This window comes from Centruroides sculpturatus, unplaced genomic scaffold (assembly GCF_000671375.1).
Source record: "Centruroides sculpturatus isolate CEXI.00-Female unplaced genomic scaffold, Cexi_2.0 scaffold1697, whole genome shotgun sequence".
Taxonomy (NCBI): Eukaryota; Metazoa; Arthropoda; class Arachnida; order Scorpiones; family Buthidae; genus Centruroides; species Centruroides sculpturatus.
The window spans coordinates 52,641-77,214 of record NW_019386007.1 but is presented as its reverse complement, the minus strand read 5'-3'; the positions used below and the strand labels follow the sequence as shown (position 1 = coordinate 77,214).

The 24,574-nt window shown below is 30.8% G+C and overlaps 2 protein-coding genes and 1 non-coding gene across 4 annotated transcripts; 1 reads left to right on the top strand and 2 right to left on the bottom strand.

Moving 5' to 3' along the window:
* Positions 1-568: 568 nt before the first annotated feature.
* Positions 569-6,523, bottom strand: LOC111613086 (protein draper-like). The gene is made up of 5 exons (XM_023354395.1): positions 6,441-6,523; positions 4,296-4,332; positions 1,720-1,861; positions 1,533-1,652; positions 569-760 (listed from the first exon to the last, which is right to left on the bottom strand). Exons 2-5 carry the CDS (start codon positions 4,325-4,327, stop codon positions 620-622), a joined length of 435 nt encoding a protein of 144 aa, XP_023210163.1. The 5' UTR covers positions 4,328-4,332; positions 6,441-6,523; the 3' UTR covers positions 569-619.
* A 6,659-nt stretch (positions 6,524-13,182) lies between these two features.
* LOC111613087 lies at positions 13,183-13,319 on the top strand. The gene has a single exon (XR_002754712.1). It is a non-coding gene; the product is annotated as a U4 spliceosomal RNA (small nuclear RNA).
* A 1,116-nt stretch (positions 13,320-14,435) lies between these two features.
* LOC111613084 lies at positions 14,436-22,091 on the bottom strand. Of its 2 annotated transcripts, none has more exons than XM_023354391.1 (3): positions 21,826-22,091; positions 21,614-21,742; positions 14,436-14,486 (listed from the first exon to the last, which is right to left on the bottom strand). In XM_023354391.1, exons 1-3 carry the CDS (start codon positions 21,994-21,996, stop codon positions 14,451-14,453), a joined length of 336 nt encoding a protein of 111 aa, XP_023210159.1. In that variant the 5' UTR covers positions 21,997-22,091; the 3' UTR covers positions 14,436-14,450. The 2 variants fall into 2 exon arrangements, with proteins under 2 accessions (XP_023210159.1, XP_023210160.1); XM_023354392.1 differs by lacking the exon at positions 14,436-14,486 and adding an exon at positions 20,390-20,796 and having other exon boundaries at positions 21,826-22,069.
* Positions 22,092-24,574: the final 2,483 nt, after the last annotated feature.

Below are 24,574 nucleotides of genomic sequence, written 5' to 3'. Positions count from 1 at the left end.
TCAATACAGCAATTGTGAAATCTGGAAACGAATTAAAACATTTATATTTATTAATACCGTATAATTTTGATGTAACTAACAATTATTTATTTATTTATTTATTATTTTAAGATTTATTAATTATTTAAGATTTATAAATCTTAAAAAAAATAATTGTTAAAACGGTGAATTAAAAAAATTAATTTTTTGGCAATTATATTTTCTCAATAGAATTCGTAATAATATAATTATTATTAATTAATGCATTAGTTGATACATAAAAATACTAAACAACAGGATTCAATTATAAAGTATTTCTCTACAATTACAATGCTATTAATTACTTCTGAAAAATGCTGAAATTCGTAATAATATAATTATTATTAATTAATGCATTAGTTGATACATAAAAATACTAAACAACAGGATTCAATTATAAAGTATTTATTACAGAATTTTNATAATTGTTAAAACGGTGAATTAAAAAAATTAATTTTTTGGCAATTATATTTTCTCAATAGAATTCGTAATAATATAATTATTATTAATTAATGCATTAGTTGATACATAAAAATACTAAACAACAGGATTCAATTATAAAGTATTTATTACAGAATTTTTATTCCATCAATAGGTAACTTTAAGATTCATATTCATGTATGCATTGTCCTAATACGTGATCCATCAAAGCAATTTCCAGTGGGAGATCGACAGGTGGTTTGCAGATGGTACCATTCCTGCACTGATTAGGAACTTCCAGATTGCAATATTGATATGGGCACTAAAATTAAATTTAAAAAATTATTCACTTAAAATAAACACAGTATTATTTCAATGTTTTATATAAAAATAAATGAACTGAAAGTATCCTGTTAATTCGTTCAAAGTAATGTACTGTACATATGATGTTTCTAATTCATCGAATTTAATTTTCAATTTCTTCTTTTTCTAAATAAATCACGGCAAATAGTTTTAAAAATCCTTATATTAATTTTACATATGAGAAAAGCGTATCAAGACAGGAGTAGAGAGGTGTATGTCTCTTAACGCTAAATTAAAAAGAGCACTATGGACCAGTGCCGTAGCTAGTCATTCTTGTGCCTTGTGCAAGAATTTGCATTTAGGCCCCTTAATTAATTAGGTTTAGGAAAATAATAAAACAAATTCATGCTTTTTGGCCCTTTTCCAAGTGGGCCCTTTGCGGGTACACCTGTTGCACCTGCCTAGTTACTGCACTGCTATGGACTCTTCACCAGTGTGTTTTTTTTTTATTTTATAGCTCTCTGCCTTCAGGCGTTAAGAGGACTTGTTTAGTCAATTTCATTGTGGGTTCGGCAAGTCCTACGATGGGGAGACAGATTAGTGAGGAACGCGATATATCCGGAACAGACCACCCCGGGTTTTTCGATCTGTTCGGATTCGATCCTGGATCCCTCGAGCTTATTAAGAACTTATTAAAGCTGCTGCTTAATAAGTTCTAGTAATTTCGTTCCTTGGTTTTATAAAATTTTGTAAAAACAAAATATTAAAAAATTTTCATTAAAAAAACTTACGTTCATACAAACGTCGCAGCATTTACACGAATCTTTACCTACATCACACTGACATTGGCCATCGAGGTTCTGACAATTTTCAGGTTCACATTTTCCACAAAATGGAGCTATTGAATTGCACTAAAATGCAAACATTTTTAAATAAAATTAAAGTAAAAAATTTAGTTAGTAACAAGCAATAACTTACAGGGGTACAGATATCGCAACAATCGCATGCATCTCTGTGGACACCACATTTGCAATTTTCAGTTGAAGGGCATTCTTCAGTACAAGGACCACATTTAGGATTTCGAGCTTCTGACACGGTATTAAAATATATAGAAATAATTCTGTAATAAAACAAGAATTACATTTTACTAACAATTAATTAAAAATTCACTCTACTAAACTCAAAAAGGTCTTCAAAACTAGATTCAAGAAATTCGAAAAAACAATAAAAATCTAAAAATTGTTCAAGAAATCAAGATGTGAAGATCAGAAAACAAATAAAGCAATGGGAATTTTCTATTAAAGAGAAAATTCCCATTGTTTTCATTGTTTATTACTTTTGGATATTTAAATCAAATGTTCACAGTCAATGATTAAGTAAAGACATGTCTAAAATGGATTTTAGACATGTTTTCACTTAATCATTATTTGTTAATTTTCTAGAATAATGAGCTATTCACCCGAAATAGCTAAGTTGTTTTAATAAATTCATGATTATTTTGGATTTACAGTAAAGAGAAAATACAGTGAGTGATCGGTTAACGAACAAATCGGATAACGAACACTTTCCCGAAAGAATTTTATATTTAGTCAAGGAACACTTCAGAGAACAAACACAAGAAGAAGCGACGTAAAGTAATGAATACCGACTGGTCTATCCTTGTCCTCTGGCAACAATTCGAAACTTTTCGGAGCGCGGGAGACGTCGACATCGACGCAATTGATCGGATAGTATTTCTCCGAACTTTCAGACTCTCCCTTGTAATTACAACCTTTTATTTTTCTGACAGAAATAATTCTTTTATAGTATTTGCGAGACTGTCGGGCAGGCACGCGTTAAGTTTTGCGTCGGTTTTTATTTTCGAAAAGTGAAAGTATATTACAAAAGTAAAGAGTTGGTAGAAGATGTCTGATGTTGCTGGGAAGTATTGCTTGAACATGCTACAGTAGGCTGCAGTTCAATCTTTTCTAAGATACTGTATAATCAAGAAAACTCAAGCAGCTAAAGGAGTAACAGAAATCACATCTGAGAAATAAAAAAACACTGAAAAGCTCATAATGGAACATGAAACTGATCTGACGACAGAAAAACGCCTAGAACTCTTGAATGAAGAACACCGAGATGTGTTTTCTTCCGAAAAAGATGACTAATGCCGATATCTACTATTAACGATCTTTTGAAGAAGTGAGAGGATGTCAGAACAACGGTCTTAAAATGGCATCCAAACCTGGTTAAGGTTAATAGACTTGGGGATCTCTACAATTACAATGCTATTAATTACTTCTGAAAAATGCTGAAGCAGAGAGAAAAGCAATCGACATTAGACAGACTCCTTAACCCCCACAAACAGAAAAAACATAACATATACGGTCTTGCATTTTTATTAATGTATTTTTATTATTACATGTAAATAAACGTAGTAAGAAGATTTATTTTTTTATTTTTTTTTGGAGTCTCCGGAACGAATTAATCAAATTTCCATAAAAACCTATGGTAAATCGATAATTGGTTAACGAACAATTCGGATAGCGAACAAAGTCTTGGAACGGATTATGTTCGTTAACCGATCACCCACTGTATTTCGATCTTCAGACGCTAAACCAATTCAATAAATCTGAGTTTGATATTTATACTATTCTACAAAAGATTATGTAGTTTTCTCTGAAGTTATTTTGATTGTGAAGATCATTTACATAATAAAAATAAATGAAAACGATTGAAAATACAGTTGAAGCAATCTTTCCTAAATAGTCTAACTTCCTAAAAGTCAAATTTTTGACATTAGAGCTGGTCATTTTGTATTCTACATCTAACCTTAAATATTAAATCATCCACGTTCCGGAAGTGTATGCCGTTGTGTTCAAATAATTTCAAATTTTGGTGAAAATAAAGTTATTTGGACATTACAGCAAGACAGCCGGATGGCCGAAACGATTAAAGAGTCAGCCTATTGCGAATCCAGGATGGGCGATAAATCCCATGAATATTTTCATGAGGGGATCTGTCCCGGAATTCACACCAACCGACTATTCCCGTTGTGGACCTGGACGAATCCACGGTGAGTATGAATAAAAAATCCTCTTAGTGCCCAAAGGATGGAAAAATGTAAAATTGTACATTACAGAAAACACATCCGAATCAGATAATTTCAGGTAATTATAAATTTTGTTCAACACAATTTATGAAATCTGGCCCTCGTTTGAAACTGTTTTCTTTAATAAAAGAGTATAATAATAATTTTAAAAAATTACAAAGCAATTTAATTCAGCAATATATATGATTAATTTAAAAAGTGGAAAATTAATTAATTCGAAGTCTCCATTGATGCTAGACAATTGCTAGTTCATATCAATCGAAAGGCCTACGAATTAGATCAATCATACATATAAGTCAATATCTAAAGTTAGAATCTGATCTGAAGCCTAAATTTGTCTACCATCATCGTTATCACAATCATTAACATATAAATTACCTTAGTGACAATAATGATAAGTAATAATATATGATTAGGATATAATAATATACACATATTTATCATTAATAAGGTTACTTACCCCAAAGTCAGAAGAGTAAAAATTATTTTCATTGTTTCTGTAAAAAAAAAATATTGTTTTCTATTATAGTAAATTTCAAAAAATAATGATAAATAAATAAATTTTTAGACAGCGGACATATAGGTCCTTAAAAGTGGCGTTTTAGGCGCTTAAAATAAGCTCTTAAATTGCGTCGTTTAGGCTTTATAAACAAAAAATAGGCGGTCAAAATTTGCACAATGAACAATTAACCTACTTATCAGGACGATGAATTTTTTATTTAACATATGTATTCCAAAAAAATGCACGTATTCAGAATTATGCAAACACAAAAGTAGACAACAATTATCTTTGCATTTTTTATTCGCTCTGTTTCCCAATGCAAAGAAAGAGAATATAATCCGTTATCTTCAGTAGATGTGTTCCACATCTACTGAAGATAACGGACAATATTTCAACCTTGGAAGAAGATGAACTAGGAATTCACTTTGTTTTGCTCTTCTTTCCTGCCAAAATATCAGCCACAATAAACAAGCATTTTAATCCAAGTCTCTTTTGAAGCACTGCTTTCAACTCTTTCTTCACTTTTTTTTTGCAGCAGTGCCTGGTCCATCACAAAGTTTCTGCTTTTCTCTGTTGAGGAGATCAATTTGTTCATATATAGGTTTCCCACTATTTTCAAGAGCAGTAATAGTATCTGCAATGAATGTGAAATAACACTTGATGTACTACATCAACTTGTTCTGAACATAAATGTCATTAAAAATTTTCTTGGCTTTAGTTACACAAACTGCATTGTCCACTAAAGTGGCCAGAAGTTTTTTGATATCGAAGAAATGTTCACTGTAGTAGTTAGTAGAAAATCTTAGTCATGTATATGCTAAAGGAAAAATAGGCATTTGCTTAAAATCCGCTGTCTATAAATAATACAACTATCATCATTATTAAAAGCTCAGGATAGATAACCTCAAATTTTCAAATTTGAAATTGACAGTAATAATATAGGGCGTTAATAAAGAACAGAAATTTATCATTAATTTAAATGTAAACAGAGAATCCAAATGTAAAACTGTGTACAGTATTTGTAAAAGTGCTATACATTTTTGTTTGATATATTATTATATGATGTTTTATTAAAAGCTCTAAGATATTTTAATTCTCGTCATTATTAAATACGTTTTAAAAACTCCATTTAGTGAAATTCAGAAATATAACTATAATAAATAAATTTAATACATTTGGTATACTAAACTTGCAATAAATTATCGATAAAATAATGAATATCTCGTTGCTATGAACATTTATCTGAAACATTGACATTCGATTAATGATAAGAACATAAAAGTTTTAATATATGACAAATCAACGTTAACAGATTAATAAAGCTTGGTTTCAGCAGCATAAAAGTTATTTGTGAAATAAGTTTTTACTTCTGTTTTTTGTTTAATTTATTATTTTAACGTTTTAAATAATATTTTTCATTTCTGTAACCGCTTATGTACTGTTAAAAACGAAAACTTTCATCGGAGATTGTATAATTTTTCGTTTTCGGATCGCTGAAACTAGAACTCATAATAATTCGATTTTCTTACATTTCATACATTACGTCCGAAATTCGGCGACTGTCCTCAATTTCATTTTCTGTAGAATTTAAGAAAATCAAGAGCAAAACAATCATAACAATATGCTCAATTAAAATGTCAAATTGTGTATAAGAATATAAATAATTTTTAAAAAATAATGAACATCTTATTAAATGCATTTCACTTGTTTTATTTGATGAATTATTAAATACAATTTCATTACCCGAAAATCAAAGTATACGTATATTAACTATCCATTTGGCGTCAACCTTATAATGCTATGTAAATCGTAGAAAATTTTTGTATATGGCAATGTATGTCTCATCGAATTATATCATAATAAACCGAAAAAATACAATATACTGTACATATTTAAATCTGGAATAATGAAATAATTTACGCATTATTTTATTTACAAGAATACTTTTTTCTATGACATTTGATAAACCCTTTTTTTCATTATAAATTACCAATAACGTATAATTATTTTTATATTATTATTTGATGAGATGTCCTAATCGATTAATTTTTAATTAATTTTCAAAATTAAGCTATAAGTTCGCAGTAAAATTCTTAAACTCACCCGCAAGCAGGATCTATTGTAACGAGTAGACAAGATGTAGTGAGTAACAATAATGCGCACAATTAACTTATATAGACGGAGAAGCGATAACGTAAAGATAAAATTTAACAACAGAAGCTTTAGACAGACTTTTTTCCAAATTATTAATCACTGAAAAGATTAATATAATAATTTTTTAGCAGCTTATCTAGCAGATTCAAAGTCTAAATACATTTACGAAGATAATTATATTGCATTTATTACATAAAATTATTTCAAAATAGTATGAAGGAAAAGTATCCACCCACATCAGCTACCGCCATGTAAGGAATTTTAAGAGGAATTATTTTGACATAAAAAATTTTATTTATAATATTACACTATATAGAAAACAAACTGCGTCTTTACTGATATACTTCTCAAATGAGAAAACATTTGCATGTAATATTTTTCACCAGAACATTCGATTTTATGACATTGAGCATGTACCGTATATTTCCGCAGATAAGACGACCTTCAGATAAGACGAGGTACACATTTTCGTCAAAGTTTTATAGTTTTAGCATATATCTGTCCTATAAGAGGTTTGTCCTTTTAAAATAACTTTTAACATTTATTTTATTCTAGTATTGCTTTTATTGTTACATAACTCATATAGCGTATTTAAATAATATGATAGATTTTTCGATAAGTAGTAGCAATTTTCAAGATCAGTTGCAGTCGGTGGTTGCAGGCGTAAAAGAAAAGCCTCCTTCATCATTGTTACGTTTTTGCCTATAGAATCACGAACTCACATGTGCCTCTAACAAGTTTCGTTATAGATTGTGTCGTGTATTCAAACAATTTGTACTATAAGTGTAATTAGTGTAAAATTTGTAAAGTGTGGGCCTAATCATGGAACCAACGAAAAGAAGGAAATATGAAACAAACTTCAAGTTAAAAGTCATAAAACAGGCTAAAGAATCGAACAACTGTGCTGCAGCAAGGGCTTTCGATATAACAGAGAAGATGGTAAGAGATTGGAGAAAGAATGAAGATGCTATTAAAAAAATGCCAACGAAAAAATGTTCTATGAGGAGAGGAATAGCTTGCTGGCCAGATTTAGAAAATAATGTTGCAGAATGGGTACAAGAACAGAGGCAGAATTGTTATGTCGTTACAAGAAATATGATTAGGGCTTATGCATTGAAGTGGGCAGGGGCCAATCCAGAACAAGGCAAAGAATTTAAAGCAACAGTAGGTTGGTGCAATCGTTTCATGAACAGAAAAAATCTGGTAATACGACAGAAAACAAAAATTTCACAGAAATTACCACAAGATCTCGACCATAAAGTCACAACTTTGTTATTAGTATGAGGCAAACATACAACTTTCCATTATCTAATATTGGAAATATGGATGAAACACCGATGAACTTCGACATGATAAACAATAGAACTGTGGAAACAAAAGGCGTAAAAACTGTTCAAGTCAGAAGTACAGGCCATGAAAATACCAGGTTTACAGTAGTATTAACATGCATGGCAGATGGAACAAAGTTAAAATCCGTGGTCATTTTCAAGAGGAAAACTACTACTAAAATAAAATTCCCGCCAGGCATTTTCGTACATTTTCATGAAAAGGGGAAGATGAACGAGAATGGTGTAAAATTGTGGATGGACAATGTGTGCCAGAGGCGACCAGTTGCTCTACGAAATCAACACAGTTTGTTGGTGTGAGATATGTTTCGCAGTTACGTAACTGAAAACACTAAAAATCGCTTAGAACGGAACAATACTAAGATTGCTATTATACCGGGTGATTTAACTTCGATGCTACAACCTTTAGACGTCTCTCTGATTAAACCATTCAAAGATCACACGCGTGAACAATGGAATAACTGGATGATGAGCGGTGAAAAGTCGTATACGAAAGGTGGAGCTTTGCGGGCGGCGTTACTTGATGTGATTTCATGATCAAATCATGGGAAAAAGTGAAAGTGGAAACAGTGATCAAATCCTTCAAAAAGTGTGGGATTTCTAATGCTATGGATGGCACTGAGGACGATTTGTTATGTGATACTGATGACGAAGCGGAAATCGACTCGTTAGGTACTGTACAGAATGGGACTCATATGATGAGCTTCTCAACAACGAAAATGAGGATGTACTTCAGCTATTTGCCTTAGATGATGAATGTGAGGATTTTGCAGGATTTTAAATACATTGGTGAGTGATTTGTTTTATAAAACAAATCATTCACAATGTATTTAAAATCCTGCTGAAATCATTTTACATAAATTTAAATTTAATTTAAATTAATAATTGTATCAGTCTTATAAGACGACCCCGAATTTTGGGAGCCTTTTTTTATGATTCAACTATCGTCTTATCTGCGGAAATATACGGTATTTTTTGTTTGTTTTTCATTGGATTTATTGGACCATACCATATTAAAGACTGTTTCAAACGCGATCTCTCTGTACTGAGTTTACAAAATGCATTGAATCTTTCCCACTGAAAAAATCTAATGTAAAGCAATTGTATTCACAATGTTACTTGAACGTGACATAAAAGCGTGATTATTTTAATAAAACAAATATGCTTCTTCTGTTGTACAGTATTCTATAGAATTTAGTGACATCATATAATGATTTATATGAGTTTTACAAGTTCACAAAATTTTACAATATTTCATTCACCTTTTAATGACTAATATTCATTTATTTATTATAACTATTATTCATAATTTTAATATGTTCGTGAAATGCAATTCCTATATCACATCAGTATGATTATGCAAATTAACTAGGCTACAAAAGCGGAGAAGCGTTGAGATATAAGGAAACAATCTCCAAAATTTAAGATAATGGAAAGACAAATAATGCGAATAGCTAAATATAACCTTAAATAAAAATTCTCAAGCTCATAGCTTCTTTTATTTCTCAATCTGCTAAAGATTTTTTAAACGAAATTCACACGAAGCGATACAACAGTTACTGTTAGATGAAGTACGAGTTTTATAAGATTATTTGGCCTCTTTGTACTCTATGAACGGTAAGGGCCCCTTACCGCTCATATAAAACCACAAAAAAAAGGCCAAGGCCAATAGACGTTAAATTCCCACTAATCATCAAAATATCATGGTACAAACGAAATTGACAGAACAATCGAATGACAAATTTTTTAGTTGTTACAAACACTAGGAGGAAACAACTACAGGGGCGTGTCATTTTCTCAACCAATCGACCTCTTGACACGTAGCGACATGCATAGCCTCATCTCAGTTTCTCCTCGGTCTTTAGCGCATCGTGTCCAAAACAGTTCCGATTGTGGAATACCGGTATGCCGAATTATTATTGGATAATTTCAGATTATCGGGTGCCGGATTAACGTACTTCTGTTCTTTATTTTTCTGTTTTGCATTTTAACGTCTTACATTCGATGTCAAAAAAGTCGACAGTGTCGCCGTAAAAACAAGTTGTAATATAATTGAAATATGCTCTTGTGAGGATATTGACATCATATTTTCTCAATTTGTTGTCACTTCTATCGGGTGCATTGATGATAATATATGTATTGAATTTAAATTTAGATTCATTTGCATTTAAAGTGTCTTCGAAAAAAAGATTATATGATGATGCTTTGAACGAAAACATATTTGGTCGCAGAAAAGTATGGAAATAGTGCTACGATGTTTTCATTTCGATGTTTCAACTAAAGTTAGTTTCTATAACGTTAGTTGAAACACTAGTTCTAGATAACTCTACGAATAAATTTCTAAACTTATATATTTGTAATAACAAAGAAACAATTACTATTAAATTGTCATTATTTCTTCAATTTTAAGATGCCATCAATTTAAAATTAAAGGAGCATAAAAATATTTTAACATCAGCAGCAAATGATGTACAGTACCAAATTTTGGTTTAACGTTATTAAAACTTAAGGCGAAGCATGACGAATGTATATATTTAAATTAGATACTCAAATACAGTTGTTAACTATCCTCAGTTCCTCAGCGGTTTACTTATAATTAAATTAAATTAAACACCAGAACACTTGCTGAGCTTACTGTACTTTAATATTAAACGCTTTCAGCCTATTCTTATAGGCCATCTTCAGGAAATTATCGTTCCACAAACGAACATAAAGTTTTCGAACACTCGTAAAATTTAAAGTTTTCGAAAATTTAAAAAAAATTATTACATTAAACGGTTAAATATTGAATAAACAACAAATTACTAGTACATTATATAACCAAACAAATGTAAAAAATACTATATCGAAAATACATTAAAATTAGTTAAAGCATAACTGCCATATTTTTACGGATTTTTAACTCCCATCTCTTTTTCTATTACGTATTTCCAGGCCGTTGGGAGAGCATTTGCGTCTTTTGCATTTAAGCAATTATCGTTCACTTTACCCTTATATATTTCTATCTTCTCCATACCTAACGAATCGTCGGCGAATGGACTGTCAACTATTCTCGCTTCATCCCATTTCACGTTTGCTCCTTCTGTTTGTGCCATGACTGCCAAAACTGCGTTATTATGCTCTTTATTCACGTCATATTTGTGCTCTCTTAAACGTATTGCCAAGTTTCTTCTAGTAACCCCAATATAATCTTTTGTCACTCCCAACTGCTGATTCACAAAAGGAATTTTATAGACCCCTGCTTTATCTTGCATTCTTACTTCGTCTTTATCATTTCTTAGCAGACTGTATATGTTTGGCGCTCTTTTATACACCGTTTTCGTGTTTTTATATCTACATAATTCTTCCATCACTTTCTCCACCCTCCTATTGATTGTAAACTTGTTGATTCTATCCCTCTTATTATCTCGTTTTCTTCCATGTTGTCTGTAACTCTTGATCAATCCTTCTATTGTGGTTGTTCTGAATCCTAAACCTTTTGCCACTTTCTTAATTCTGCTTATCTCCCTAAGTCGATCTTGTGCGTTAGTGCAATACAAGAACGCTCTTTTAATAAGCGCCTTCAACGCTGATATCTTATACCTAAACGGATCATTTGATCATGCAAGTGTGGCTTATACAAGTGTGGGTTTTAAGTACACGGCCGTTTGCATACTGCCCATTTTAAACCTTATACTAATGTCAAGAAAATGTAAATGCGTATGACTTTTCTGTTCCAGCTTTATCCTTAACCAGTCGGTTGCGCGGTACTCCAATTGGAGTAAGTGTCAATTTTTTTTTTCGTAATTAACTAGTTGGTGGCGATTTAAGCACTGATTGGCATTTATCTACATAGACTAAGTCTGTTTCAACGAATAAAATATTTGTTACCACTCCCTATTTTTAAATTTACCCACAAAACTCCTCCTTTCCATGTTAAGTCTATGGGAGACCTTTCTTTCGTTCATTGGACAATAAAATTCTTGTTTGCACGTCTGTTGACCTCTAATTGGTACATTATAGTTAAATGACTATCCTTTAACGAATAAGCATTGACTTGGGTTTGTGGAGTGGGAACTTTCTGGGAAAAAGGTATTTTTATCGAAGCTACATTGTTAGCTACAAACGTAAACAAACAATTATAAATCATTATTCTCGTCTATTTTTAACTTCAATTTAGTAAATTTTTATAAATATTTATCCTATTTAACAAATAAGCATGTTTTTTAAACCATCCAATTATAAATCTTTTAAAAAACAAAGTACTTCCTGTTATCATGTAACTTTCGTAATACGTAAAAAATACACGTATAATCGTTAATATATTAAAGTAATAATCGCTTGATATATACCACTGTTAGTACAATAGTGTAAATAACATAAATAGAATCAAATATACATCATCAATACTAAAAAGTGTATTGACCTAAATTTAGAATAACCACCACCCACCCCCCTTACACGCCGATCGGCGTTATAATCTATAGGTCGTATTATTTCTCTACATCGGTTTAGAAAGCTGCAGTATTTTTATATGTGTGTATATAGACCTATCTATCTAACATATATAACAGATTAATCGGATGTTTATTAAAAAAAATTTCTTTTTTTAATTTTTTGAATTCTCGAATTTTATAAATTTTTTAAATGTACATAATATTTTGAAGTTAACAATCGTAAAGTGTGATATGTGAATGATAAAAGGCAAAAAACAGATCAGATCTACAACAATTTTTAAGTGAAATATTGCAAATTTAAAAATTACTATAAAAACCAGAAAATGTCACGCAACAATAATGTTGTTTCAGATTATCGCGATGCAACTTAACCCATGACGACTGTCATTTATCGCACTTAAAAATTCTTCAATCCTTCGTTCGTCCTTCCAAATTATTAACACGTCATCCACATATCTCTTGTAGAATATAATGTCCTTTTCCAGTTGACGCACTACAGTACCAACTCACATAAGAGTCCTGACATGGGACTTTCCATCGGGACCCCTTTCTTCTGTTTGTACGTTGCTCTATCGAATCCAAAAAATGAATGGGAGCACATCAAATCAGCCAGCTTATTTAAGTCCTCCATATATGCCGATAACCCTGGATTATGCCAGATTATAAATTCAATTTAAACGAATCCACTTTCGTTTTAAAAGTCATTCATTGTGTTAATATTTCAAAATTAACAAATAAGACTTAAACTGTTATAAACCTCAATTGCAAATATGGGCATAATGTTAATAATACCAAAAAATTTAAAAAGTTTTATATAAAAAGACAATAAAACGAACCTTTAAAGATTACACACCAGTGACATCGACTACAGCATTTAGATGAGGTGAGAGAGAAAGTAGCAGTAAGATCATCTTTGTGCAGAGGCGATATCGTAGCCAGTGAGGTTAATCCGAGGCGCGATTATTGCTAGTTGAAAACTTTAACCAATACCCCGCCCTGAGGTCTTTGTAAGACCGCGGAGGCAATTTTTGTGGCCTTTACGAAGGCCTTAATAAAAAATGTAAAATTAGAAAATTCACAGCAAAAACACTTAATCTATTCGTTCATTTATTCATTTATTACGTGCTGTACTTGTGAAATATGTTCGTAACAAATACAGGTAGGCCTCCTACAACGCGTTTTCGCTCCAACGCGGTTGGAAAAATGCGAAAATTTTCTTACAACGCGGTTTACGATATTTAGAAATGAATTTCTAAATATGAATAAAATGAATGCTTTCACATAACAGAAAAATCGCAACGGATCACGTAATACGCGCCACAGTTCGGTGTACAGAGCTAAATGTCCTCGAAAACAGCTGTTTGTCCACGTTGACGTGTTATTCCCATGAAAGTTTCATTGGAAGACCGGTATCTAGACAGATATGCATCAGTTACCATAAACACTCAAATATATCATTGATATTTTCGATAATTTAGCCTATACTCTTTCAATAGGGTAGGGGACCGCAAAAATGGTCCAAAATACAGTATAAACTTTTATTGGGTGTATATTTTTAACAACATAGTGAAGGGAAGTTAGTTTTTTGAGAATTTTACTGTCCACAAAACTGCTTGAAAAAATTTTAGCCATATCAATGTCGAATGAAAATAAAGGACCGTCGTTAGAAAGGAAATTTATTAATATATCTCTTCAAACAAAAATAGAAATTTCGGATCGAATTAAAAATCAAGAGCGGATAGCTGATATTGGTAGGCATTTTAATTTAAATGAGTCAACTATTCGGTCGATTAAGCCAGCGATTCCCAACCTGTGGTACGCGTACCCCTAGGGGTACACGATAGGTTGTTCAGGGGTACAGAAAAAAGTTAGTTATTATGGCAGAAAAAATAATATATTATGTATCACAAACTAATAGTATTAAAAAATTAATAGGTAAAATATGTTTATTGCAACAACCACAACTTTATTATACATTTTTTCTTTTAGGTTCTTTTTCTTTAATTTAAAGTTACAATATGTAAAATTAACAATACGGGTACTCGCTAAATTTCTTAAATGAGGGGTACAATCTAGAGATATGACGTGTCACGGGGTACGCTAATGAAAAAAGGTTGGGAACCACTGGATTAAGCAATAGGAAGAAAAGATTAGGAATTCAGTCGCATCCGGATCATCTATTCTTGCGAAAATTGTTGCTCGTCCGAGAGCACCTATAATGAAAAAAAAAAATGGAACAAGTGTTAATATTATGGGTAGATATGAACACGAAACGGTTGCCTTTAAATAAAAGTGCACTTAAACACAAAGCCTTAAAAATATTTGATTATTTAAAATAAATGGGACAGTCGTCGGCTGATGAAACCAGTGTTAAATTCTTGGCTAGTAATGGCTGGTTTGAAAAATTCAAAAAACGCCATTCAAACGTCAAGTTTTTCTCTTTTTAGAACCGAATCCCAGTTTTTGTATTAAGTTGGTGTCTCCTATAACGCGATTTCCCACAACGCGGTATTTTCAAGGAACGTATCTACCGCGTTGTAGGAGGCCTACCTGTACTAGTAAAAATAGCAACAAACTGAACCTTAAAAGCTTTATGTTCGTTTGTGAAACGATAATTTCCTGAAGATGGCCTATAAGAATAGGCTGAAAGTGTTTGGATATTAAAGTACAGTAAGCTCAGCAAGTATTCTGGTGTTTAATTTAATTTCAGTCGTTAATTTGGCATGCTTAATTATGTAATTTATATGGAATTTTTAATAATTTCTCAAAAACTTTATCTATTTCATTGAAAGAGATAGCACACTGTCATTAAAAAACAATTCTTTTTCTGAATTCATTGGATAGTATTTTAGAAATGTAAAATTTACGAAATTTTCATAGTTTTTAACACTAAAATTATTTTTGAAATTTGTTTAAGAAAATTCAATTCTATATGAATAGATTTTGAAATATTTCTGATGTGGATGAATTTCAAAATTAATTATAGAATAATAAACAAACTCTCATTCTTTTGTAAGAAAATTTTAATATTGAAATACAATTAGATTTGTAAAATTCATTTTTCTTTATTGAAGCAATTTGGAATTTTCAAGTTTTATTGGCGGAGGGAATATGCTGTGTTTCGTATTGATAGACAATAAAATTAATTTCATTAGAGAAATCATCATTGGCTAAGAAAAAAAGTCACATTTGTAGTCACCATGTTGCAGGGGCGGACTGGCCATGTGGAAAATGTGGAAAATTCCACATGGGCCGTATACAATTTGGGCCGTTTTTTTCTAAATATGTACATAACGTACCGTTTGGTTAAGTTTAATTTTAAAAAATTCATTTATTTTTTTGTTAAGTAAGGTAAATTTCAATTTTTAGGTATAATATGTGTATTCCTGTATCATTTTACCCGGCGCTACCCTTATCCGAAGTTAAATTAGTTCGGCCGATCTGAGTCAAACACTACATTGGCTCGATTCGGCCCAAACAGAAAGCATCCTAGGAGAAAAATAATCAAAACTACCTTCTAAACCAGTGTTTCTCAACGGGGGCGATATCGCCCCCATGTGGGCGTTTTTCCATGTTGAGGGGACGATTAGTAACAATTTATATTTTGGGGGGCAAAAAAACAATTTTCTGGGCGATATAGTAAAACATTATATTAAGAATAATTAGATATTTTATTCGTTATATCGTACAATAATTAAACAAATAACATTATACTAGTGACTAGTCTATTCAATGCAGTATGAATTGGCATTAGCCTTGGAGTGAAGGGGGCGATACTACGTTGAAGGGGACGACGATTCGTTACAGGTTGAGAAACGCTGTTGAGAAAATTGGTCATTTGTTTACATTGCTAGAAACTGTTCACCACTCCTATGAATCTTAATGCTAAACTATAGAGATGCATGTTATTAGTTTTGTACCTAGCCACCAAAGCAATGATTGTAGTCATAACAAATTTAATGGCCACTTATATTATTTCCTTTATTTTAGGCAAGTAAAAAATGTTATTCAATAATAATTTCTCTGTATTCCAAACGATTTAATTAAAAATAATCTATTTTGTAGTGTGAGGCCGGGACCCCACCCCCTCCAATGGGAAACTGGTTGTCGAGCTAAAGCTAACAAATCGACGATTTATTTCGTAAACAGGAACGAGTGTAAGACGATTTAATTGTTGCATTCCCGGACCAAATTCATACGTCCTCGATCTAGATTAGGGAAGGTGGGAGAGAGAGCAACCGGGGAGAGTTCGACTGTAATCTTACAGCGAGTTCAAAGCACATTAGACCAAAATTTACGGGACCATCACTAAATATTCCTGAAAACGCATTTCAAAAATTAAGCAGTATTTTAATACAATTTAATCCAGTAGCTACTCAACACAATATTATTTCAGAATTGCAACATTTTAAATCGTCATGGAATATTTTAAAGGAAAATGTCAATGAAACTTTTATAAAATTAAACGAAAATGAACATTCTACTGATGATCAAGTAGAAACTAATAAAGATGCGATTTTATCCTCTTACTGCATTGCTTGCAAAAATTGCTCTATTTGTTGTTATGATATATTATTCAGATATAACATGTTAAATGGCGCTTATTCTATACTTGGTCAAGCATACAAATATCTGCTATCTATGTCTGTAACACAAGTATCCGGTGAACAAAACTTTTCTATGTTAAAATTAATTAAAAGCAGGCTAAGATACTTATAAGTATCTCGCAAGAAAATCTAGAAGCCTTCGTCTTAATGTTAGTGAAGAAGGATTTTTTAAACGAAATACATTCTGATGATGTCATTAATATTATTGCTCAACAAAGCAAACTTCTAAATAAAAAATTAATATTGTAGAATATAGACTTGTGCTTATTGTAATTTTTGTCAATGTTGTATTTTGAATATATTTAAATATAAATAGAAAAAATACATTTTTTTATTTGTGGGCTGGGCTGGGAATAAATTTTCCACACAAAAATTTTAGGGCCAGTCCGCCCCTGCCATGTTGTCATATTCACTTTTGTAGCTGTTTGTTATATATACAACAAAGAGTTTCCCCGATGGTCAAAAATGACCATGGTTAATAATCATTCTCAAAATTTTAACAGAGTAATTCAATTTTTTATTCATTGCTGTTTTCAAAATTTCACTATGTATAAAATATCAATGTTATTATATTATGTGATTTATCTATTACACGCACACACAAATGAAATAGCATGTATGTAAAAGGAAATGTAGAACAAAAATGTTAACTGTATAGTGGCTGTCAACAGTCAATTATCTATTTATATGATATGTTTAACTTGGGTTATGTAGTATTGTATAATTACATTTTAAAAAGGTAGATATTATGTTATATAAATCTTGTTATAAAACCTTTTTAAAAAAACTTGTACATCAGAAATTCTAACTGAACAGGACTNTTAATTATACAGAAGAAAATTATGCAGACTATGAAAATAGTGTTATTCATTCACATTTAAATTATGCAATCATATTTAAGTGACTCTGTACTTTTTACTTTTCTTCATATATTAAACAATATTTGAAAAGTAATCGATTCTGTTTTATTTGTTTACCTTTAATACATTAACAGCAGTTTAACAAAAAATTTTATTTGGAATATTTGTTTAAAAAGATATAAGTAAAACAATTAAAAATAAATTAAAAATTTTTAACCATCTGCTTAAACTATACACATAGTTCTTGTAATTACATGGTAGATATTTCCTAGAAATTATCATATAAATGAGAATGCATGAAAATAAAGTATTTAACATAAACATATTTCAATATAAAGCATTCCAGAAAATTCCTATATTCATTTAGCATATAAGTACAAAAAATGAAATAAATCACAATAAGTATACAATAATGTGTTATATTAAAACACGTAAGAACATGTTAAGACAATGATTCTTTCATCATACCTAGTGAATAATTTTTTTGTATTATCTCTGAATTAAAATCATTTGATACTGCAGGAGAAAACTCTAGAAAGTTATTGATATTATAGATTAAAATAAAGAATATTTAGACTGGCTTATAAAATGCTTAATCTGTCTTAGGAATGTATGTCCATTACAAAGAGTAGATAGTAAGTACTAAGTAGAATGAGTTATAGAAAAATGATCTTTTTTTAGCATGTTTGATAAATTTTACTATTTACTTTACAGATGTTTGAATTTATTCCAAATTATATATAATGTGTTCTCCCCAGGTCAATTTGGGTGGGTGCTTTGCTCAGCTGATTTTACTGACTACCCAGCTAATTAATCTACTGAATTGATATCAAAATAATGATAATTTATAAGCTTCCCTTCTCATCTGTAAAAAAATAATATGGAAACAAAGAAAGCTAGTTGCCAAGGCAGATAAGACATCAACCTACCACTATGGAAGACTCAGGATTGATTCTGATCAAGCAACTCTGGTAATTTTTCATGGGCAGTCTTTATTAGATAAGTCAGGCCCTGTCCCTCACTATCCAAGCTACTACATTGTGGGTCTGACTGAACTCAGATAGTCTTTCTAATCATATTCATCTTAATGCCTGCAGAGTGGGAAAAAAGTGAACACAAAATTCAGTAATACTTTCTCTATAGAAGGGATCAGAAAATTGATTTAAAAATTATTTTAACTTCTGATGATGTAAGCAGAAATGGAAAGTCAACAACCAATAGAAAATAAAGATGACTGTGATGACTATATATCAAAATGGCAGATGCATCAAAACAATGTTGATTGCTTATAAGTAAATATACACTTACTGCTATATTAGAAATCTTTTAAATACATTCAGTCCAACTTTTGACCATTGTAAGTAAAAGTTGTCTACAACTTTTTTCTAAAAGGAACCAGCTTTATTAATTTAACATTACCTCCAAATGTATTTTATCCTGACTATAACAGTAATGTTTGTGATGCAAAAAATGCTATGGATTATGATGTTATATTTCACTGAAGAGGTTATGGTCAGGGTGGAATGCAATTGGAGGTAATATTAAATTAATAAAGCTGTAGTCTTTGTAAATATTTAGTTTTAAATAATTTCTACTCATAAATCAGTAATAATAGAGAAGATTAATTTGTCATTTATGGTGAGAAGTTTTTTAAACTGACTTTTTTTAAAATATAACCTTTTATATACCAGGAATATAACCATGAACATACCAGGTTAAAAATCTGGTATATTCATGTTTCATTATCACTCAGATTTATTTTTGGTTTTTCAAAATAATACAAAACTAACTTTCTACAAATGGTGTTTGGCCTGAATAACCAATCTATTTTATTATAAAATTAAAATTAAATTAAATTAAATAGAAATTAATAATAAATTAAATAATACAAATAATTATATACAAAGATCATATACAACATTCGTTCAGTATGATTTTAGATTCATTTGAACATGATTAACAAAAAGATTCAAGGAAAAACAGGCAATCAATAAAAATATCAATTAATTAATTAAAACATTAAATGCTGGTTTAAATACAGTCGACCCCCCCTATAACACGGTAGATACGTTCCGTTCTTTACGAAATTGATCTTCTAAGAGTCCTTAAATACATGAGCCAATCACAGCCCGGCATGTATGCAGTTTACGGACTACGACTTTTTGAAAGGGTTTCTTCCATAAAATTAATCGATTCTAGACTAATTCGACTCAGCATTTCCAAAATACATATAATTTTTTGGGAATAATCCATATAAACTATGCTATAAACAAAAAATTGTAGGATTACTTACCAAGCGTGCACCGTTCGACTATGCCATTGCTTAATTTAATTAATTAATTAAGCTTGTTTTCGTCATGGAGCTTGTCATCGAATGATGCTCGCATGCTTCCTGATAAATTATTTTTTTGCGAAAAATTTGCTGAACTTTGGAGACATCATTAATATAAATATAATTTTTATGGACGTTAAATAATAAATGGTTTTTAGTAGGTCCGCTGATCATTTAAACTCAACGGTTTCTGCAATATCCTGTATTGGTCTAGATTCGACCAATCCTGTCGCGACATGAGTTGGCGACGACGTTTTACCGAATTATAAGAGTTTTTTTAGCATGTTTGTATGAATACTGTCACAATTTTTTCGCCGTCATATAAGAATCTGAAAACTATATGAACCCGTGTTATGGGGGGGTCGACTGTACATTAAAATTTCAATGTATTTAAACATGATTGCTGTATTGTATTACAAAATGCACAGACAGTAACTGATTACAATGTATAAGATATGTGCAGCATTTAAAACTACCTAATTATATTTTTTGTTGGAACAAAATTCTGTTGTAAGTCAAAGTCAACAACTATTTGCAATTTTCTGTTAACTATAATACTGTCCATCTTGGAATTCTAATGCCATTTCAATGATGATAATAGTAGATGTCATTCTGGATATTCTATGTTTTTGGAATTTACATGTTGAGTTTGTTTCTTTTTTTCAAAGTTTCCACTTATGAATTTTTCCATAATAAAAGCTAGGCCTTTTTATGATGATTCTGCCTAGAAAAGAAAATTTTTTTATATTCTAAGTATTTTTCCCATAATCAAGAACTAGACTGTCCATATACAAATCACCAATTGTTCATATTAAATATATCATCATCAATATTTTGTATTTATTAAATTATGCTTTAAGTTAAACCAGAAAATGACATTTAGTTATTCAAAGACAGACAATATTAATAAACATGGTAGTGAAGACATTAAATGAACATCAGAATAGTTAGTTACTGACAGATTTTGCAGAAACATTGTAAAGACTGGTCCATGTGGTGAACTGCACAATCTTTTTCAAATGCACTGTACATCAATATAAATATGTCTGTTTTATCTCTATGAATATGACAAAAACAAAATATATAATGACAAAATTATGTGTGAAAAATAAATTTTAAAACTAAGATTAATTGCAACAAAGATCTGAAAGCAGTTTTTATTCTTGTATAGATTGGAACTATAATAGTTCAAAAGAAAAAAGTGTAAAATGCAGAGATAACTAAAATGTTAGAAAATGTCTCTTAAAATTTTTTAGCATATTTTAAAAAAATAAAGTCTCCATTGTTTTTGTAGAAATGCATAATAATTATAATACTTATTTAAATTTTAATTATTTTTTTATATTCTAATTTTACGTAATAAGGAAATATATATAATTTACCGATGCAGCTAGTTTCCAATTAAATCCATAAACTGGATGAATAGGANATAAAGTCTCCATTGTTTTTGTAGAAATGCATAATAATTATAATACTTATTTAAATTTTAATTATTTTTTTATATTCTAATTTTACGTAATAAGGAAATATATATAATTTACCGATGCAGCTAGTTTCCAATTAAATCCATAAACTGGATGAATAGGAGGATCATGTATACCAATAGAAAACAGCATACAGCTGGATGTTATTATGCATATCAAGAACATTACACTATGAGAAAAAGTAATCTGAAATAATTTTGAAAAATTATAATTAGTCAATATAGTGTTTAATAATTCTAATTTAATTTACTTTAATTTATTAATATTACCAGAAATGTTCTAGATACTAGAATATAAGATGGTTCTGATACAACACTTGTAATATAATGCAAGAGTGTTACTGTGAAACAAATAAAATTCGCAATCATAAAATATGTTTCAGATGCAGTTCCTGCAAATCCTAAAATAATGTCAGAATAAGCTGGACGACAGTGAACCATGATAAGATATGTGCAGATGAAGCTTGATATCTAAAAATAAAAATTAATAAAAAATTAGATATTGTAAAAAATTAATAATTCTATCCACCATAAAAAAAGTCATTTTTATACTTAGTAGAATAAATAAATAAATATTTAATGTTAACTTACATTAACAAATGTATTGTGTGTAAGTGAGAAAATTAAATGCAATCTCTCTATATATTTTATTTTATTATTCATTGAAAAATTGATAATTAATTAATAAACAATTGAAATAAATATGTAAAACATTTACTGAGTGACTAATTATATCAAAAGTACTCTGTTCAACACTATAAAGAAATACCTAACAGTGAAAATGCAACCAAATACCAAAATTATGCACTTTTGATACTGCAAGCAACAAAAGAAAATTTTCTTTGAATAGGTACAAAAGTTACAGTTGCAGCTCTGCATATAAAAGTGGGCACAACTGTTTAATGTCATTCTTATCAGCTACAATGACCATCAATCACCCTGCCAGAACACACATTTCTTGTTAAACTGTTTTTTGAAAACAATGACAATGCTGAAGCTGCACTTAGGAAATTCACCATCTTAAGAATTTATGCTAAAAACCACTGACCCACAAATTCTCAAGAGAATGATCACTCAGAGCAAACTTGACATCTGGAAGTTCAACAGAGTCAAGAGTAACATTAAAAAACACAGAAACTGGAGGGAATGTTAGAAAATAAATTCACACCTTAGAAATCAACTCCAGCAAAAAGTTTAATGAAACAAAAACAAAAAGATTAGGATGCAAACCTATCACTTCACAAGTCATTGAAAATGTTATCACCACTGTTGTTGAACAGTCAATGTTGCAGACTCCTGCAGTGTACAGTACATACAGTGTCATGGCAGTTGGGTGTAGCACAGTTAATTGTTTTCCATACAAGATTAGCTATACTTATCAGCAGTTGCTTGCTGCCAACAGGGAAACCTGACTGACCTTCCTTGCCAGAATGGAAGAGGATTTATCACAGCACATTTTCATTCCAGGAAAACAATGAACACCCATAAATCATTACATTTGGGCTATAGAAAACCCTCATGTTTTCCAGCAAATTCCATTATAATTGCCTAAAAGTTAGTTTGATGTGAATTCACTGCCATGATATGGATTCACAACCACATTTTTTCTTGGAGTATTCATCAAGGAAGCCAGTTCCAATGGACCTGTAACATGCTGTGTGATGGCTGGTCCAGACATATCAAAAGATTCTCAAAACTTTTGTCATATCCCAACTGCAACAATAACAATTCTCTACAAGATGAAGCAAATCCACATATTGGACAATATGTCTGTGTGTGTAGTAGTTTCTGCAACAAAATTTCATGACAGTTTTTAGTCATGCAATGATAAATGTGCCATCACTTATCCATCTTTCTCCAGATGTTCAGACACTTTAAAAAGTATGGTTTATCTAAGACATGTTTCCAATTTGGCAGCCTTGAAAAACAGCATCATACTGTTTATTGCCTTCAGGTTTTACACCTTCAGAATGGGACAACATTGAACAGTATTTTCCTGTATCACTAAAGTTTCTTTATAGCATGAGTGTCTTGCATGGATAAAATGTTTGCTACTTGCAGTATCAAAAGCAGTGCATTTTGGTATATTTTTTATTACAGAAATGTCTGACATATTCTGAAATGTTACCATACTAAATTTGGTTGCATTGGATTGCTAAATATCATTCTAGACAGCATTGAATAGGTGTACTGATACTTTAATTATGATAATCCAGTATTTTAATTGAAGATTTAATTAGATAAAAAATAAAAATTAGCTCTCTTATTATCAATTGTTTTATTAGAATATTACATAAATGCAGTTTTTTTTTTTTTCATTGGATGGTCATCATTTCCCTATACAGGGATCAGAGTCACCCTTGTCCCGCAAATAGCACCACAAGGGGGAACGCTTTCTTTATTCATAAATCATAATTTACATTAAGTCAATTTAAACAATAAAAAGAAATAGGTAAAGCATGTATAATCGCAATGCAGCTTGCCATTACAATTATTGCGGCCACTTGCCGCTTGATAGAGTGGGAGCAACTCGCTCCTCAACTCTTTGACAGTATACTTCGCGTAAAGTTCTTTAGATCTTGGATAATATCCTTATTCCGGATCAGCATGTATAGATCTGTACAGTCTGTATTAAATGTCTGTGCAGCAACTAGGTGTAATTGCATCCTTTCATTTTCATACTTAATGCATGTTGTCAGTAGATGCTCAAGGCTCTCTATGTCATCTTCACAATCACAAATACTTTCCTGATCTTTCCCTATTCTATTCAAGTACTCTTTAGTGTTGCAGTGATTGGAGTAGAGTTGAGTCCTCAGAAAATCCACTGGCAGCCATTTAAGATCTTTTATTCTCTCCTCAATACTGGGTAGCAGCCAGTATGTGTAACGACCTTTCTCACTATACGTCCATCTCTCCTGCCATTCTTCTATGGTCTGCTGCCTTAGTTGCTTTTTGATGAAAGACAATGGGATTTTCCCATACGCAATCTCTGTGAATTCAATGGCACCCTTCGCCAGGG

Coding starts and splice junctions, on each gene's coding strand:
- LOC111613086 (XM_023354395.1), bottom strand. CDS start 4,327: ATGAAAATAATTTTTACTCTTCTGACTTTGGG. Junction 1,862..4,295: donor TTTACTCTTCTGACTTTGGG/GTAAGTAACCTT, acceptor GTTTTATTACAG/AATTATTTCTATATATTTTA. Junction 1,653..1,719: donor GTTGCGATATCTGTACCCCT/GTAAGTTATTGC, acceptor TTTGCATTTTAG/TGCAATTCAATAGCTCCATT.
- LOC111613084 (XM_023354391.1), bottom strand. CDS start 21,996: ATGGTTCACTGTCGTCCAGCTTATTCTGACATTATTTTAGGATTTGCA. Junction 21,743..21,825: donor TAGTATCTAGAACATTTCTG/GTAATATTAATA, acceptor AAATTATTTCAG/ATTACTTTTTCTCATAGTGT. Junction 14,487..21,613: donor ATTGGAAACTAGCTGCATCG/GTAAATTATATA, acceptor TTTTCATTATAG/GTGCTCTCGGACGAGCAACA.